The sequence below is a fragment of the Echeneis naucrates genome, chromosome 20, assembly GCF_900963305.1.
Source record: "Echeneis naucrates chromosome 20, fEcheNa1.1, whole genome shotgun sequence".
Classification (NCBI taxonomy): Eukaryota; Metazoa; Chordata; class Actinopteri; order Carangiformes; family Echeneidae; genus Echeneis; species Echeneis naucrates.
Window position 1 is genome coordinate 4,897,738 of NC_042530.1, and position 19,402 is coordinate 4,917,139.

General features: G+C 40.9%; 2 protein-coding genes across 2 annotated transcripts; both read right to left on the bottom strand.

The window, feature by feature from the left end:
- Position 1: 1 nt before the first annotated feature.
- LOC115061332 (uncharacterized) lies at positions 2–9,994 on the bottom strand. The gene is made up of 12 exons (XM_029529643.1): positions 9,855–9,994; positions 9,653–9,731; positions 8,513–8,848; positions 7,120–7,740; positions 5,830–6,021; positions 5,231–5,536; positions 4,562–4,641; positions 4,328–4,434; positions 4,036–4,182; positions 3,454–3,582; positions 1,901–2,170; positions 2–1,410 (listed from the first exon to the last, which is right to left on the bottom strand). The coding sequence occupies exons 3-12, from the start codon at positions 8,659–8,661 to the stop codon at positions 1,201–1,203; spliced, it is 2,211 nt and encodes a 736-aa protein (XP_029385503.1). The 5' UTR covers positions 8,662–8,848; positions 9,653–9,731; positions 9,855–9,994; the 3' UTR covers positions 2–1,200.
- A 459-nt stretch (positions 9,995–10,453) lies between these two features.
- On the bottom strand, positions 10,454–11,942 carry otulina (OTU deubiquitinase with linear linkage specificity a). Its single transcript, XM_029529435.1, has 3 exons — positions 11,714–11,942; positions 11,479–11,600; positions 10,454–11,061 (listed from the first exon to the last, which is right to left on the bottom strand). Exons 1-3 carry the CDS (start codon positions 11,825–11,827, stop codon positions 10,638–10,640), a joined length of 660 nt encoding a protein of 219 aa, XP_029385295.1. The 5' UTR covers positions 11,828–11,942; the 3' UTR covers positions 10,454–10,637.
- Positions 11,943–19,402: the final 7,460 nt, after the last annotated feature.

The following is a 19,402-nucleotide window of genomic DNA, read 5'->3' on the forward strand; positions in this document are numbered from 1 at the left end:
AAATTTGCTTCCATTTTATTTAAATGCCCTACCAAAAAAATCTGATAGTGCAAGAACATTCCTGCAAATGGCATAATGAATGCTTTACTGTTAACTCACCACCTGCTCTGATATTTGGGCAAACTGTCTCTTATCACAAATTACCAACATTCATTCTTATTGTGCATTATTTCTAAGGCAACATGGAGGACCAAGCAAGCCTTTTCCACTGAGTCCATCAGCTGGTGGTTCAGACTGTTGCCAGTTAATTGCAACATCATCAGCACGTGTAGTTTTTCCCTTCTGAACAGCTTGGTTAAAGGCAACATGTTACACGTCGGGTTTGACACACACACACACACACACACACACTTGCAGACACACAGAACAACAACAGAGGCAGCCATTAATCTTCCAAGTCCTCTGATCGTCATCTGGTCTAAACCTGATAAATCATCAAACCCTTCATGGACTAATTCAGCCACTTACGACGGTCAGTTTTGTGACATTATGAAAAAGAATAAATTAACATATAAAAAGTGCCAAATTTCCAGTGGAAATACCAACAATCAAATTTTTGGGGGGGCGGGGGGCGTTGGTAGCTCTGTTGCATCTTTATCAAGTAGCTCAGAAAAATTTGGCCTTCGTTTTTTCCCCCCCATGTGAACTCAAAATGACGAAAAACGCCACGTCACAGAATATTACATACCCATATATGTACACAAATAGAAAACCCGGCTTACAGGACAGTGTGTACAAAAGTGTGTAAACCACAACTTGTACAGGGTCTCAAAATCAGCATATCTCTAAAGAAACAATCCAGCAGTTGGGGGAAATGAGCTTGTTTACGTTCTTACAGAGTTAGACAGGAGAACAGACACCACTCTGATCTGTGCAGTAAATATAAAAAGGTGTAGCTAGCTGCTCGTTAGCTTAGCTTATTTTAGCACAGAGGGGAACAGCAGGGCCTGGCTCCGTCCAAACATTTGATAAACCTTAGTCTCCACCAAGAATCTTTTGCAGTTGCCCTGCAGGAGAGAGATAAGCTCTCATTGCAGATAAATTGCAGAGTGGTATCTTCTCAGCAAACACTTCACAAGAAATCTAACGAGGATCTTCCCTAAAATGCCGAGCTGTTCCTTTAATTGGTGTAAGTATTATTTTTTGATCAACCTGAGGAGGGTTTTGTTTGCATGGCAGTAGATTTCTCTGCAGTGACGATCAGCTTGAGTTGAGCTCCCTGTGTAGTTCTGCAGCTTCAGTGATTGGTACATTGTAGTGGCGGTCATCCTCCGTGACGAGACACACCGACGGCCAGTCGTTCTTATGGTCGTCTGGGTAGTAGGTGACGAATTCCTCGGTGTCAGCTTTGTAGAGTCTGTAAACTTCAATGGTGCACTGCAAGGCGTAGCCCAGCAGGAACATCTCCACCTGTGCAAAGCAGCGAGGTAATTGCATGATTACATGGGAAGTTATGCCCGACTTCCTCCAACAACACAATACTCAAACACATGGTATTTAAGGGTGGAGATTCTGCACATACAAATATTTGAATGAGAAACGGGGAAAATATCAATTACATCAGGCAGCAATGCATCTGTCCTCCTCCTCGTCCTGAGGGCTCATGAGAGAATATTTTTTTAAACACCACCACAAGCACCGACACGTTTTATCACCCAGAAAGTGGCACGCCCGGTCTCAAGATGTCAGGCATTAATTATTGTTTTGTTCATAAGCAAGCCTGATAACATTTCAGCAAACTAACTGCACTCAGTTACCAGAAACGATTCACAAAACACTCCCAGACAGGAATTTGGTGTATGAACTCAGTACAACATTCAGTACAGTCTTTAAATACCCTTCAAGCTGAGTCTAAGTTTTACTAGTAACCAAATAAAAAGAAGGTCTAAGTCCCTCTTACCTGCTCCAGCCCAGCACTGAGGCCCACGTGCCTGAGGTGGTTGGAGAGGAAGGAGTGCGGGCAGTCAGAGGAGTCACGCGCAAACAGAAGCCAGCAGAAGAGCGGGACGTCACCGCTGCACTGCATGCAGTTGTGAAGCTCCACTGCCCGGCCCAGCATCAGCAGCTTCAGCGCCTCCAGCAGCCCGAGCTCCTCTTCTCCACCTTGAAACACTTGCTCACACAGCTGCTGCCGCTCCACGTCGGAGGGACAGTCCACTGCTGCCTGCCACTGACAGAAATAAATGGCATCACTCAGTGACTGTTTTGATCAGCATCTGTTCACAAAGCGTTCATCGAGCCCAGTGTGAGAGTTTAGTGAGTTTAATTTCATCCAGAACTGTTCAATTTGAATTCAGTTAATAAGTAAACAGCTTGCTCAATAGAAGGAAATACCCCCGCTGTTGCTCTACTGTTGCAGCACAGGAGCAAAGGTCACTTGTTAAAATCAAAGCTCTCAGAGTTAAAACATTCCAAAATTTAGCAGCTGTTGTGATTATTGAAAATGTGTTTACATTTTCAGAGTTTCTCAGCTGTGTGTAGTCTTTTCTTTGTTCTATGTGATGGCACAGCTTGCTTGGATCCAGCTTCACAAATATAAAGATCGGTTGGTCATTAGAAGCATATAAAGGCTGTAACTTTGGGGTTTGAGATCAATTCACTGATCAGCTCACTGGAAAAATAACTGATAGTTACATTTTTGTTTTAACCCTATTTGAAAACATTGCAGCAGTCCTAAAACAAAACCATTATCTTTAATCTCTAATTAATTATTTTCCCTTTGGTGGACAGGAATGTGAAGGGAGACATTTCTACTGAGGCTTTTGGTTGAAAGGGGACTTTCCTTACAAAAAAAACATCAGCCTCAAAAATAACCTAAAAAAACCCACACAGTTTACTGAAAGGCTTTTGTATTCTAAGGTGTTTTTGCATTTCGCCTATTCCCTATATAAAAACACATTACAGGTCATATTTGTGGAACCAGCACAGACCAAAATAACACGGCACTCTTCTGTTCTCAGACTATATTTGATCCATACCGACAGACAGAGAAAAAAAAAAGCACACAGCTTTCTCTCTTATAGCATCAGGAGTCTGACTTTTTTTTAAGAAACGTGTGTGCAGTAAACACCAGAGCTCCTCACAAGTTACCCGTGGTGGAAGCTGACTATAAATTCAGCATACTGTCGTAGTAAAGAGGCTCTGTGGTTTTAACAGTTCAACTGTTTCTTTGAGGTTGAGGGTCCATCTAACCTTCAAAATCCTGTTGAGCAGGGCAAGGCTGTGTTAATGACATACGGGGGAAAAAGCCATGAGGGATGAAGCAGTGCAGCATTTAGAAAATTGCCTCCATTTAACATATGTTAGCAATCAGATCCAAAAAGCCCGTGGATGAATATCAATGCCCTCAGTGTCTGTGGATGGCATAAAAATAGTGCTGTGGTTTGCTCACCTCGTGTCTTTAAAATACTTTCTCATCGTACGCACATTAGAGGACAAATCTGCAGCGCGCACCTTATTTCGGAGAAGCTCCATGTAGCCTTTGAGCTGCTGGACGACATCTCCTGCCCCATCTCCCACGCACACTCCAGGAAAGGTCCACTGACTTATCAGACCTTCCTGGGCCTCCAGTTGCTTCAGCAGCTGTAAACATAGAGAATTACCACAGGAAGATGTCAAAAAAAGTGAATTAACACCAGCTGAAGCGCTGATAAAACAGATGTCAGACTAGCCGGTCAGTCTTCTGGACTACATTATTTTGTTTTAGTTCTCTGATTCTTTCATATGAACATTTCTGTGCTCCATGTAATTAATAACTAGGCTTGGCAGGCCTGGTTAACCACACAGGATACTGTAGCACAATTTCCAGCCTTTCCTTTTTCATTTTCAATCTGAAGAGCCAGTGGAACAGAAGCCAAGGACCCAGCGACATTATCTCTTAACTTTGTGGAAAACAATAACAACCTTGGAATAAACCCTCAACATGTCCCACATGTTTGTCCTCCTTTTTTTCCATCCTGCAAATATTGTGTGAGAGCAGCAATAACCATCATCGACTGGTACGATTTCCCACGCCTGAAAAGAGTGAGCATTTACCACAGTTATGTCCTCCTCTTCCTGCAGCCACGCAGGCATCCGGGTGCTGTGGGAGAGCACCTGGAACAACGTGGCTCTGAGTGCACAGTAGTTGTCTCCCCTCACTCTCCTCAAGCTGCCAAACCTCTGAGACATCTCTTTATAGCCCTGCAGCCGCACAAAGGTACACCACAGGAAGTCTTTAATCCATTAATGTGAAAAAAAAACAACAACAACAAAAAACAAAAAACCAAAAAAAAAAACAACTGGCTTTAATCTAAAACACTTGTACCAAAAAGCTACAGGCAACAACCTTTCTAATGAGAGCACTTTTGGCAGTATTTCCTTTCCACTCTCTCTCGCTGTATGACAGGATGTCCACCGCCGGGGTCAAACTGCATCTGTCCTCCACCTTTAAAGCTGAATAACAGAAAGAAAAGGAAGAGCATGTAATAGACAAAACAAAAGTATTGTCAAGGTTCTGCATGATGAAACAGAAGTAGTGTTTGTAATCCCTGCTGTAGTTTAATTCTGTGGCTGTACTGACATGTAGTTTCAAACACAGAGGGTGGTCCTGGTTTATTGTTTTGGGACAGCTCTTCGGCCCCTCTGTACAGGTCTTCATCACTAAAAGAAATAAAAAAAAAAGAAGAAGGGGGGAAAACAAACGCTCAGTACATGAGGGAGAAGGCTGAAAATATGTAAAATTCTGATAACCAACAAATATTCCCAGTGAGGATGAAAAACAACTCCAGATACAGAATCCCTGAAGTCTGAAAGAACTCACTCACAGGGCACTAAATGTGTATTAACTCACGTCTCCGTGTACTGTAGTAACAGTACAAATTGATAAAAGCCCCTAAAAATAGTGAGTAGGGAAAATAACTGAGACCTTTGTCCAGTATTCAGTGGGAACAGAGTGGTCAGGTCTGAAAACCACATGGTTCAGAAGAGAAAGACTCAGCCGTTACTTTGTGGTGGATCAGTATTGAATGCCAAAACAACACCCCCCCCCCCCCCCCCCAACAGTCCCTATGGAAATGAGACAAACTTCACTTTAAACAGTTTAAACAGCCACTTCCTTTGTTGTGTCCTCCCTCAACATCTTCTTTTATAATTACAGGCACTATCAAGTCTGTCAACTGATGAAATAGATGACACATCAGGTGCAAAATTTAACTAAGGACTACAAAGACCAAAACTGGTCTTTACAAACCTGTTCTCCAGGTCACCTTCATTAGAGCGTTTCTTTTTCAGGACCACATCATCATCACCACCACCCAGCTGTTCTTCTTCTCCAGTTAGTTCCTGAATCCCAGCATCATTCCCAGTCTCCATCTCCAAGGGAGCATTTTCTTCTTTCATCACATCATCCTCCTTCATTTTGGCAACATCTCCATCTTTCTTCTGCTCCTTCAGCATCATTTCCTCCCCAATGTCCAGTTCCTCCAATGAGGCGACCTCCTTCAAGCTTGTGGCTGAACACGTTGAATCTGGGTTTTCATTGTGACCAGACTTTGGGCTGGAGAGTAACACATTTCAGTTACTTTTTCTTCTTTGTATCTAATCAATAATCTCTAGCCAACTCTACACTCATATCAAAATAGTAGCACCTTAAATCAGCTGCTTAAATTGAATTTTATAATGTCATTCATTTATGGAGTTGGAGAACAGAGGTATGCAAATCTAAAAAAGGATACAGACACTCTCTGGTGCTGCTTCGCCCCCTATTGGCCATGATGAGACTGTCAAAAAGGACGAGCCCTCTGTCAACAAGTGACTTGTTTTGATATCACAAACCGTAAACCCACTGACCTCTCGCAGGCGTCTGCTGGAGGAGCGGCTTCTGGCGCTGGGACAGAGTTGGCGGAGTCGCATTCTTCACGACTGAATCCTGCAGGCTCTGATCCAGGGGAAGACTCAGAGACAGCGTGACTTTTTATGTTTTCAGGAAAAGCCTGTTGGGACGCTGAAGAACTCCCATTGTCTGAATCCTCTGTCACAGCACTGGATAAAGAATGAGGAAAAAGTTATCTACTGACCGCACAAAGGTTGGATTTAGTCATAAAATAAAGTTTGTCCTTCCGTCAACACACTGATAAATATTTTATGGAACTAATCAGATGGTCTTTTTGACCTAGTGCATGAAATTCTGCTGTGAGAAACACTGAAACTTCACACTTCATATGATAAACCGAATGGTGGCCAATCTGACTCAGACATCTGTTAAAAACAGTGCATGCCCAGAACACTTTATTCCACTGCGATATAAATAATCTCTGGGATTTTTGAAGTGGTGAAGATTTGTCACTTTGTGGTGTTTGCCATTTGAGGTTCCTGGTGTTTTTTGCTTTTTAATTCAAGCAATATGAATTTACTTCAGTTAGCAAATGCCAACAGGTTAGCACCACTTCAACAAAGAGATAAAGTATTAATCTCGTTTCTCATTGTTCTATATAAATCATTTTAAGCAGGTTTAAAGAAAAGCCTGAAAAATAAGATTCATTTTGTTTTGTAATTTCTTTTCTACTAAGGCATTTTCTGTGATAAATGTGACAAAAGTTTGCTGTTTGTAGCGTCTCAATTTTTTTTTTTTTCATCTTTGGGCTTTTTAACTTTTTGAGGTTCCCACAGTAAGTCAGCACTGTGACTTTCATGATTGATTTTTTAACGCCAGATGCGCCTTTCCACCGCAACCTTTCCGATTTCTCCAGACTTGGAACTGGCACAAGCCTACTACTGGTTTGCATTGTGGCTGGGGTGTGAACCCGTGGCCTCTGCGTGCAAAGCATGCACTCTTCCATTGAGCCACGTCCCCTCAAATATGAGGATTTATTTATAAAAAATGATAATGAACCAAATATATTGTGTTTTAGAGCTGTTGGTGGGAAAATACAAGGCATTTAAATGAGTCACTGGAAATTTCACAGTATGCCACAATAGGAAGAGTCAAATCTATCGATACGTATTGACCCAAGATTTTGAAAATCCTAACATTTATCTAATTTCAACAACTTCAACAACGTATGTTGAGTATTTCTATATCTTAAATGAATAAAGTCATTCATAAAATGTATATTCACAAAGTGTTGTGAGATAACTCACCAGATCAGAATGTCTGTGTTGTTCCCCTGACTGACCTCGGGAACGGGGAACACCTGACAAGCTGCAGCATCCACCTGAGTGTTTGGCACTGGGAGCACCTGGTTATTTTGAGAAAACTCTCCAGATGGCTCAGTGGCAGCATCATCAAAAGTAACACTGGAGCCTGCTGCTGTCTTATCATCGTGAGAAGTCTTCACTATAATGTGCTCTGCTGTTGTGGTTGTCTCAGTAAAAGAAGGTTTTTCAGGGCAGACTGATTCAGCAATCTGTGAAATGCCATCTGGGATTCTGTCCTCCACAGATGCTGGATCTTGTTCTGGCGTCACATTTGTTTCTGTAAAAGCCTCCCAGTCAGCTGCAGCATGGTATTTCTGATGGGATTTTAAAGTGCATTGCAGAAGTGCAGCTTGTCCAGTGTTGTCTTGGGAATCCTCCATATGTTCTTGTTCTCCGGTGGCTGTTTCCTCTTTAGAAGGTGTTGCTGTTTGGACGCTTTCCTTCTTCAAGGGTCCATTCTCCTGAGCGTTATTGGGCTCCGACTCTCCATTCTCAGAACTCTGCTTCACCTGCACAGCTTCAGCCTTTTCTTCCTCCTTTATCTTGGCCACATCATGTTTCTTCCTGAGAAGCATAACACAGGATGAGCCACACGAGAAAATACAGCAAAACATAGAGAAAGCTGAAACTTACTAAGAAGTAAAAGCTCCAGGAACCCAGAACAGATATGTGACCACAGATAAGGTTTTCCACAGAATCTTGCTGTGTTCGAAGTTAAATCAGAATCGAGAGACCTGTAGTGCAGTAATTTCTATCTCTGTAAACACAACGCCCACTATTTTAGCACAAAATGCCAGAATTATTTCTAACCCAGAAATTTTTTGACACATGGGGAATTCCCCTACAGCCATTTAAAGCCTGAGTACTCTGCATATTAGTCTGAGATTCTGTAACCAACCTACACAAAACCAAGGGGGAAATTTAAGTTATTTTAATAGCTTTTACAGTTTAAAATACATTTTGTCACCCTATGTTTGTTTGCTTGTTCCATGCAAAGACAGATTTCTCTTCACTTCCTCAACAGAAGTTTCAGTGTTAACATACGCTCATTACTTCCTTTTACGAGTTGGTTCATTTGTTTAGATGTGATCCTTTCATAATATCATTCTAAGACACAAAGAAACCATTGGGGAAAACTGGAACGTGCTATTTAGTCGCTTGGCAACATTTGTGTGTCATGTCCAAGGCAAACAGGAAATTCAGGCCACCTCACCGAACTCCCTATTACTATAAACATTGAGTTGTTTTTAGTTCTTCTATAGTACCACTGTATAATCAAACCACACAATAACACAGACATGACTGGGGGAGAAAAATTCAACCAAAGTTATCTTACCCCATATTCTCATCTCCGTCAGGACCACAGGTGCCCTCCACAACTATAACACCTGCGGACACTGTTGCCTTTGAATCATGTTCCAGTAAAACACTTCTTTCCTCCGCACTGCCACAGGGACTCTCAGACTGAAAGCAGCAGTTCCCCATCTGCTTGCTCCCTCTTGCTCAGGAAGTCAGACAGGTTGGAGGCTGAATGGCGACCTCTGATCCACAACAGCTGCAAGCGACCTGAGTCGCTGAAGCCTGAAGTTTTCAGGAGTCCATGATGAAGAGGGTCAAACTGCTGCTAAAGCCAGGAAGCTACCGAGTTTACATGTGCAGATACAGTTGGTACCTAAAAGCAAAAAAAGCAATATTACTGAATTAATTATTAACATTTAATATTTTTTTCCATTATTTATTAACTCAATTATAGATTAATTATTAATTGTACTCAATCTACAATAAAATATTTGTGTGTGTGTGTGTTATGAAGTAGCAGGTTGAAACGGGGACTGGCATCTTATCAATACAATATTTGCTGTCATCATATTGAATATGAGATAAAATGTTGTACAAGTTGGTGCTTTAATCAACAGACAGATAAAACATGACAGTGCAATTATGAAAAGTCTACACAAACTATGATAAATCAGAGACTTGAAATAAAAGATGAGGTGGATGTTATAATAAATATAAACGTTTGATTTCTTCTGCTCTTGTTACCAATGCAAGTGTGTCATGCATTGCATTATTACTATTATTATTTTCCTGGTGGGTGTCACCAAACATTCAACCTCATATAGCTAGCTGTAATTTTACCAAAAAAATCAACATCAAACCGGATGAACTAAGTGAAATATTACAGCTACAAAGACTGATCAGGGCTTTATCTTCATCTAAACGTCATGTGGCCACAATGTTTGGTAATATATAACTCTCCTATTAAATGCTATGAGGGGGGAAATGTTGGCTCCCCATTTATGTAGGATGAAGGACTTTGGATTTTGAAGTGTTAAGATCCTTTTTAGGGTCGGAAATGACAATCCAACAGCTGATGGTCCGATTTTAAATCATGGCTACACCCTGTTGTCAGCATCAGGTAATAACAGCCCTTTTCTAGCTGCAGTTTAAACGATGATAATGTCAGAAAACATACCTCGGTGGAGTTTTATTTGAGACGGCCTCCGCAGTCTTTCACTCATGTAGCTTCTTCTTCCTGTTTCACTTTTGATTCGCTGGGAAAAAAAAACAAACAGAAATGAGCTAGCCAGCTAGCTGCGGTAAACTTAAAACACGGCAGCATGAGCCGCTGAAATGTGACCGCCTCTGGTTAGAAACACCGCCGCCACATCGGTTACCTGTTCCCAAGGTACAACTTTGTGGTTTAATGTGGCACATTTGGTTAAAAAGCCTTATTTACTGCGGAGCATCTGTTTGGTATGAGCTCTTTTAGCTTAGCCGGAGCAGCGAGGTCGCGGTTTGGTCCGAGCGCATGACGTCATTCTAATGTGCGCCGAGAGTTTTGCTGCATTCAAGCGCTGCTCGGAAACTAGAAGCTTATTTCCGATCGCTGCGTTTACGGATGTTTTATGCCAAAAAAAAAAAAAAAAAACTACAGTCGGTCAGTTCATCAGCTAAACAAGATTATCATTCATTCATATTAAAATCTTCCTGAAGATAGAATAAATTCTTAATTGTAATAACGATTGAACCTTGAAGTTTATCTATGTGCAGCCCTGGGCCCTTCAAACTCTAGTTTCTGTAATACCTAAAATTTTGTGACCACATCTGACTTTTTTATTCTATCCAAAAGAAATTATGTTTCCGAGACAAACTATGAAAGCGTAATCAGGAATGTGAAGCTTAAGCATATTACATTTACAGCCTATTAACAGTAACAAATAAAAGGGAAATTTTTTTCAATCCAATGTGCACACAATAAGTAGAATGGTAGAAATGCAGTGAAATAAAGCAAATAAATGTTTATTTTCAAAATATTTAAATGTAAAAATCCAATTTCACGTTATGTACATCAAAAATACTTCAGTTCAGTGTGCAATGAATTTGCACTTGGAGCGGGTTAACAGTTTATGTTCCCATTCAGTGACCCTGCTGTGATTTCGGTCCATGAGCCCTGGTGGCTACATATTCTTTAGCTCCTCTATGTGGCCGATCAACTCCTGTGGCAGTCCGAGCTCTGTCACAACATCCACGCAGCGCTGCAGAAGGAGGTTCAGACCTTCATCTGAGCTGGAAGAGCAGTCAGTGGAAGCTGAGGAGAGCTTTTGTGGCTGGTGACAAACATCCAGGTCCATTTCTTCTCCTTTCTTGCAGCAGCCCGTCTCTTCACGTCCCTCTCCACAACAGCTGCGACCTGCCTGCTCCACTTCCAGGTCCTCCATGCTCTCCGAGATGTCGCTGACACTGGGAGGAGGATTCTCCAAAGCCTTTCTGATTCTGTCTGTAATTTTGTCCTCATGCTGTGAAACCTGCTGCAGAAGCTCAATCACCGAGGCGGGGATGGGGTTTTCTGGATGCTCGATCTGGTACCAGCACCATATAGCGCTGTGTTGAGATACAAAGAAGCAACAGTGTCAGACACAACAGCACAGACAGGTGACTGGACTGGTCTGGACAACAAAAAGACACATCAACAATGAGCTATACAAAAGAGGTTCGTGACCTTTCCGTGTAAGAAAGGGGCTAAAATCTCCACAGCAGAATATCCTGCATCCAAGTCATTTATAAAGAGGAAAGGCTGAGGGCCTATTAATGAGATTTTTATTGATTTATTTTATTCTGCTGTAATTCTTCTAATAAACATTTCCATGTAATCTTCAAACATCTGCTGATCTTTACTTTTATTTTTTAATCAGTGTGAGTCAACAGGCAGTTAAAAGAGGAGTTTTCTGACCAGATGGTCAGAGAAATAAATAAATAAATATTCATTAAATGTAAAATAAACCCCCGGTGGATGTTTACCTGATGATCCCTTTGAGTCGGCCCACAGCGGCAGTCTGAGCAGCTCCCTCCCTGAAGCCCTGGTTGAACCCGGCCTGAAGGGAGGCCTCCTCCCCGGCATCGACCCCGTCCACATACCCGTCCTGCCCGGAACATCCCCCCCATCAGACTTCTCCTTCAGACCACAGATCTGTGTTTACCTCCCGGATGAACATCCGTGTTGTGTTTTGTTTTGTTTGTTTGTTTGTTTTTTTACCTTCACTCGCTTCTTCATGTTGGAGGTCCACTCTTTGGTCTGGAGACTCAGATCGTCCGCACTTTCGTCGAAAACATCCTCCCCGGCGTCCGACACGGCTCTCAGCCAGGACATCTTCGACTGGGACTCAAAATTAAAGCAGCTTTGAAGGTAAATGTTTGTGTTTTGTGGACATCCGAACAACCGGCCGTGCGCCAACCCCGCTGCTTCAGCTACAACCGCTAGCTTAGCGATGTTACGTCATCATCGTGCGCCCCGCCCCGCCTCCTCCACTTCTTCTTCCTTACCAACTTTAAGCTGCAGAGCGCCGGCAGCACTTTCCTCTTTAAACCACTAAAAACTAATCTAAAATAAAAACCTGTTTTCTATTCAACAGCTGGGCGTGTGTTAAAACCCTTTGAGTATAATTGTAACATTTTTACCTCGGATTTGGACGATGACAGCAGCCTGTAATGATGTAAATCTGTCTGTGATGATTATTGCAGCGGCTCACAGTTTAAATAATGCAAGATACCTCATATAAAATAATCATTGGGATAAAAAATAATGAAAAATAATTCTGTTGTTCTGTTGAAATATCTAAAACATATTTTTTAATCTTATATTTTATCTTTAAAACTAAGCACTCCTCCTGTCCTTACAGTTTTCCTTTTTATGTTTTCAGACTTTACATTTCATGTTTACAGTCTCTCCTTCTCTGAAACTTTGTTACCTCAAATTTAACAGGTCTGCTTTGGCTCGCTTTATATCAAACCAATTAAAAAAAAAACACCATAAATGCTCTTCAAGTTTTGGCAAAAACCTTTTTTTTTTTTAACTCATAGATGACATGATTAACTGCAATGAATATACAAAACAGTATTGTTTTATTGTTTCCTTAGGGTGGCGCCAAAACCTCACTATAAAACTGACCATCATCAAACATCCGCAGGCATCAGAGCTGATCCGAGTTATTCCATGTTAGATTCACTGCAGGTGTTGAGTTTTTAAAAATGTTTTCTGTTTTTCTCAGGAACAAAACTGACAAATCAAGAAATAAAGTCAGAAGAGTTAGATTGATCGTGGAAAATGACCTCTTGGTCAGTGGAAAAAATAAAACTGCCTTTCCTATCTGTATTTGGGTTTCCAGCTAACTTTAAAGATCAAAGATGGTTTCAGGAGGTTCACCTGGAAAAAAAAAAAGTTTTGAACAAAAACACTTTTCAAAGAGGGGCTTAAACCTGGACTGTGTTTTATTTAAAAATAGTCACATTGGTCTGTCATGCATTTGTTTGCCTTTTTATTTGTTAACCATGTAACTTTTCAAAACTGGGTAATTGATCTGCATTTGGAAAAATAAAAGCTGATTATCATTACTATTCTCTCAGAAAGCTGTCACCATTGCCACGGACCCCACTCACCCCCTGTTCAGTCTGCTGCCATCTGGGAGAAGGTACCGGAGTCCACGGGCCAGCGCTACCAGACTGGGAGACAGCTTCATCCATCAGGCTGTTAGAAAGCTGCACTCACCAAAGACTCTGCCCACCACACTTTTTAAGAGCTGCTGCTATTGCACAGCTGTTTCTTAAACATGGCCACGGCTCATCTAACCTCAGTGAGGTCTGTATGTACAATAATGTTACGCACATAACATTCACAAATTGCACATTCCCCTTTCACTCCCAGCACAGCTTTTCTATATTCCAGATTCCAATATTTCTGGCTGCTTTGGCATGTTATTTTTATGATATTGTACAGTCTATATTTTTAATTTCTAACTTCTATATTGAATTCATTTTGTACTTGTATTTTTCTCTGCTCTCTATATTCTCCAACCCATTTTCTTTGGTTCTACGTTACACCGTAGAGGACAAAAGAGCAAACTTAATTTCAATTCCTCTGTGTATCTTCTACATACAGAAGAAGTGACAATAAAGCTGACTTTGACTGATTATTTTTTAAAATGATTGAGGTGAAAACAATGTTATTTTGTACACATATTATTGTACTATTTTCATGTTTTTGACGAGAACTCAAAAGCCTTTTCAGACAAAACTAATAAATTATTCCAAAATATTTCAGTCAGAAGAAGTTAGATTCTCAGAAATCAACTCCACAGTTTGGCTTTCACATGCTTCACATTTAGTGCAGCCTGAACGCTCCAGCTGGTCAAATCCCTGTCCGCTGCATCTTTGGAGCTTCCTGTTTAAGTTTTCAAAGAAGAAAATGTAATCTGTCATGACCAACACATTATCGACTTATCAATAATGCATCTCAGTTGTTTTTTTTTTCCCCACTGTTGAGCAGAGAAAAGGGGGAGAAATCCTTTCTGTTTCATTTTCAGATTTTCTCGTTCTTCATGCCCTGCTTTATGGACAGCACAGGAGGCAGCGAATGCATTTCACCTTGGTGGAATGCATTTGCAGCCACTGGACAACAATGGCCTTGAGAATAACCAGAGGCCACCGTGGAGTTGTCTCTGTTCTGGAAATGGAGTCGGCCTGCAGGCCTCATTCACAGCAGCCACACCTTAAGTCCCCTTGCTCAAAGAATCAAAACAACCAGCCGGGGCAATCACCTGACACATTTCCATCCAATTTCCACTGCAGAATGTGTTCATTTTCAGGCTAATGGCCTGTCATTTTGCTGGAGCCTTTGGTCAAGAATTAATCCTGGAATCAAAACAGATTTTCCAGGGAGCAATCTTCCATCAAGTATTGATTTTTTTACACTCACGGAGCCTGTACTCCCTAATTTAACCTGACAGCCAGCAGCACAATGGACTGGGAGCACCTTGGCATCTCACAGAGGGAGCTCTCCTCCTCCTCCTCTCCATGAAGTGAAAGAGAGATTGGGAAGGGGAAAAAAAGGACTCCCAGACGTATAAAACAAAGATCGCTGCTTACAGAAAACACAGAAATAAAGCTTCCGTCTCTCTGTTTTACCTCTAATTATGTTTTCTGGTGCAGTTCAACTTGGGCAGGTAAGGCTGAGTGGGGAAAGGGCAGAGTGGTCTGGGGCCATCAGCTATCATTATGGGCCTGTTGACATCTTCCTGTCTTTGAGTGATTCTCATCTGTGATTTCCCCTGGCCATTTTCCACAGATTCATGAAGAGGGGGTTTCATCATGGCCCCGTAAAAAAGGCCCAAAGTGTCTGTACAGACCTTCACTAATAAGAAGGCAGGGATGTGTCCGAGCACGTCACTCCTCTGCAGTCCGTATCTGCTCTCTCGATGCCTTCAGATATGCAATCATTCCCTCCTCTCTTTCGCGCCCTCTTGCCGTATGTGCTGTAAGTATACTATCCTGTACGTAGAGGTCAGCGGGATGAGAGGATGATGGAGGGCAGGGCCAGTTATTTTCCTCTGGCTCTTAAAGCTGTGATGACCCGTGTGCAGGAGAGTTGCACTCTGCCGATGGGATTTCCATGCACGGCTTACAAACTACCTGACAATGAGGGGACTCTGCAGCTGTGAGCTCATAGTCAGACATTTCAGGCAGTGTGATATGATCATATTTTAGATAAAGTGCTACATTGTTTCGTGGCTCAAAATATAATTATTCCCATACATAAGGATGGCTGTGCACATATAGATGATGTGACAGTGGGCCCCTGAGCATTTCATCACCCCCCACCAACCGCCGCAGAGTGTTTTTGCCCTTTTTTAAATCTCCATAGCAGTTTAAGGGTTAACCTCAACTCCAATTTTTTCAAATAGTTTTATTTTTAGCAGCTTCGATCGCACATCGATGATACACTGTTCGTATAAAAATAAAGACTGCAAATAAAAATTCAAAGCCAGAAAATACAAAATAAGAAAAGATAAACCTTCACTGGGGAACAGCAAAAAGGACAATGCAAAGAGAAGGAAAGTTGTCAATAATTCATGTAAAAATAACAAATGATGTGAATAAATTCAGAATTTTTTTCAACAATATGTAAAATGGTTCATTGCTTGCATTGCAGCCACACAAATCTGATGAAGCCTTGAACTTGTGTTTATATTTTCATTTAGGTTTCCAGTCCATAATGTAGAGAAATATATGAGCATGAACTTTTTTAATTTGTAATAATTGATGCTGCTAGAATAAAACATAAAAGCACAAGTATTTATACTTGTAAGTTTTGTTGAGAATGCTTTCTCCAGATTTTTGACTCTGACATTTTAACCTTTCATTTCTCATATTTACATTCGTACCTTTGTAACTTTAACCTATTTGAAAGATTTTGAAAATCAGATCAGCGTCTGTTCAGAAAAATGAACCAAAATTTGGTGAAGAAAACATCGAATCAGGCTTCGTTTTAAAAGATTAAATGTAAATGACAAATCTTGCATGACATTGACTTCCTTAATTCAGACTGAGCTCTGAGTTTAAACAGCCACTTTCTTATACTGATGACTGGCATGAAAGTTTGCTGTAAAAGAGGCCTTTTGGTCCCTTTAGGAAGATTAAGTACAGTCCAGTCATTGTTTACAGAAATGCCATCAAAGTGCTTGATGTGCACCATTAAACAAAGTGTTGCTGATCATTGTTTTTCATCTGACGCATTGTAGAAATCTAAAGCAGCAATCGAGAGTCAGAAAATGTTGCAGCCTCACCTGTTAGGTTGAGAATTACAGCACAGAATCACTGAGCTAAAGCAGCTGGAAAACAGAGACATCACAGCCCAAAGACATCCACCCAAAAACTGGGCTGCTGGGAAGTTAAATGCAATCAGCTGCTAAAGTCAGACAGGTGTCTCAGTAAAGACCTGGGCTATTAACTCCTCTGCCTCCAAATACCTCACAGCGTGTCATCGCTAATAATGCTGAAAGAAATAATAAAACCCCAGAAACAACAGTGAAAGCAAAAGGGATCTTATGCATGGCTAACCTCGATTGCATGTGTGGATTGGTAATTGCACCCCCAGAGGCATCTGGGTGTGCAAAGCAGCAAAGTGGGAGATGCCTGAGCAGCTCAAGCTTCACAGTCAGTGTACCAACATCTCAACCTTGAGAAGGAAGTGAAAACAAGAAGGCGGAGGAGCGGAGGGTGAGGGATATACAGACAGTTCATTTAACCAGAACATCAGCCCACCGCACGTTGTCTGAAAGATAAGGAAAGTGAATGCTTCATGCCTGATTGAAAACAAAGGCAGCAATTTAAAACCATCTGCATCCAGCACATGAACTCTCTCCCTCCACCTCTGCGTTTCTGTGTCCTGACTGATATTGAAACATAATCCATTTGGAGCGCCGACATGTCATAATATTTATATCCAGCGCCCCTCTCCCCGTGCAGGACAATTTCAGGTGGCTGCAGGTTGAACGGGGATGTTTTATATCAGCGAGTCAGACGTTTGGCTGACACACGACTCTTCGCCTGGATTCTGGTTAAATTGTTTAAACTGTCTGAAATACTTTTACTTATTCCACTAACTCTATCATCACTCTTCTTATTGACTCAGGACAGTTTAAACATCTAAATCTAATTCGTACTTATTATTTGTAGCGTTCAGAGTTGGGAAAACAGTGCTTGTAGTTTTGGAGGCACCAGGGTGAACAAATGAAAGCGGGCTAATCTTGGCCTGAGATTGGAGACGGAGGCCTTACAGTTTCAAGAGTTTGGCATCAGGTCACGTTACTCTTACAAAAGGAAAAGAGTAAGAAATCATTCAAAGCTGAAGACACAAACAGTTAAAAGATTATTGAATCATCAAAATGGAAATAATTTTTCTGCCAACTGTCGAACAAGTTAATGGGTGACTCTTTCCATCATTAAAATAAATCTTTTTATTTCACAAGTGAAGGAATAGTCGTGAATATGAATATGAATAAATCTGCTGATATTTAAACATACAGCAGGGAAAGATCGTTCCACCTCGAGTCTTCTAATCTACACTGACTGACGAAGAATGAATCCTGGTTCTGTTTCACAGATAGACTTTGACTCAGAGCATCATTAGTGAACAGCTATTTTTAGTGATCAGTAAGTAAATAAGTGCAGGTCACATATTGTAGATTTAAATAGTTTTACATTTGTTAGTTTGAGTTTGCTGATGGAAAAGTCTTTTAATCACTAACAAAAACATTTCAGATGTTTAAGCTACAGCAAAGGAGCCTCTTCTCCTCGGCGTGCTTTAACTAAAAGAACTAATGTGGGTAGATTTTCTCAAACTTAATCAGGTGAAGGTGTCAAGAGAGTATTCAACTTTGGATTAGTTGGATTAAAGATGAAACCTGGAACTGTGCACGAGCAGAACAAAACTTTTGGCTTTGACTCTTTCTCACTGGATTGGGATCGAAGGATGATTGACGAAAAGTACAGACCCTGACGTTTACTCCATAATATCTGTGTTAGGCTTCTTTTAACTGAGCTGTTAACACCGCCGTGCTGCAGCAGAGGGAGATTAGAAAGCAAACTTTTATCGGCGGCAGAATACAAACAGTTTGAGAAAACAGATATGGGTCAGGAGCTGCATCTGCACAATTACACTGTTAATGGCAAATACAATGAAAATGGCTCGGATAGAAAACAAAAGAATATCAAATAAGTTGCTGGAGCCGCGTACACCTTACCCATCACCACTCAAAAAGGCATCTAGTGTTTTGAAATGAAGGGACGGGGGTTGGAGAGCTGAAAGGAAGACGAAAAAGCATCTTGAACATCAGTTTTCAGTCTAATGTTAATAATTTATGTTGTCTGTGCTTTTTATTATTATTATTTATTTATTTACTACTTTCTTTTCAGCTGCCTGCCTGTTTTTCAAAGGCATCATGGACAGGGAAGCTGTATCAAACTTTTGAGTTTAGTTTCAAAAGGCTTTCTCCGCGTTTATTTATATATTTCGTCTCCTTTACACTTGTCTTGTTGTTATTTGCTGAAGCAAACATATGAAGCTTTGATGAGAAGCAAACCTGACATGTATTCTTCTCTACTGACCCCGAGGAAATCTGAATAAATTGCTCAACATTGTATGTACAACATTGTATTGTATGTACGGAACTCTCATTAAACAAATCTAATAGCCGGTTTCATTCATTCTTTCAGCCACCAGCTGCAGGTCAGGTGTCACAAAACTATATGCTACCTTAAACGTGAAAGCTTGTACAGGATGAGTTAACGGAACTTGGATGTGACCTTGCAAAGAGAGAAAGTCAGCACAAGTTTAGATTTTATTGGATCCTCTCAGTAACCAGGTTTATACGAGTAGCCTGAAAGGATGAAAAGAGAAATCAGTAATGTTTTCAGCATATTTCTGCTACGGAGACTTTTGACCTCCACATCAGACTTTACCGTATATCACAAGCTTTTTTTTTTTTTTTCTTGAATGTCAATATGCATTTTTTTACAGTACAAAGTCAGTCTTGATAAGTCAATCCATCGTTCCTGGTTTACAAAGAAACTGCAGTAAAACAGAAAGAGTGTCAAGCTGTTTATTGTGCAACAGAAATGTTGGAAAATCTTAATTGTGTGTATAGAAGTCTTTTTTCACCTTTCTCCTCCGTTTGAACAATGAAAATAGAAGTTTGTGAGGATAAATTCACAGTTGTAGGGGTCACATTCTGTCACGCTCGTGTCTGCTCACTCTTCGTTTACAGTTTACTTAAATCAATTAGAAATGATTCTATGATTTAATGCGTTTACATTTTGTGTAGATTAATGTCACCCAGTCATGACGGCTGTTCATGGTCCCGAAGCAGCAGCATCATGATTGGATTCAGCT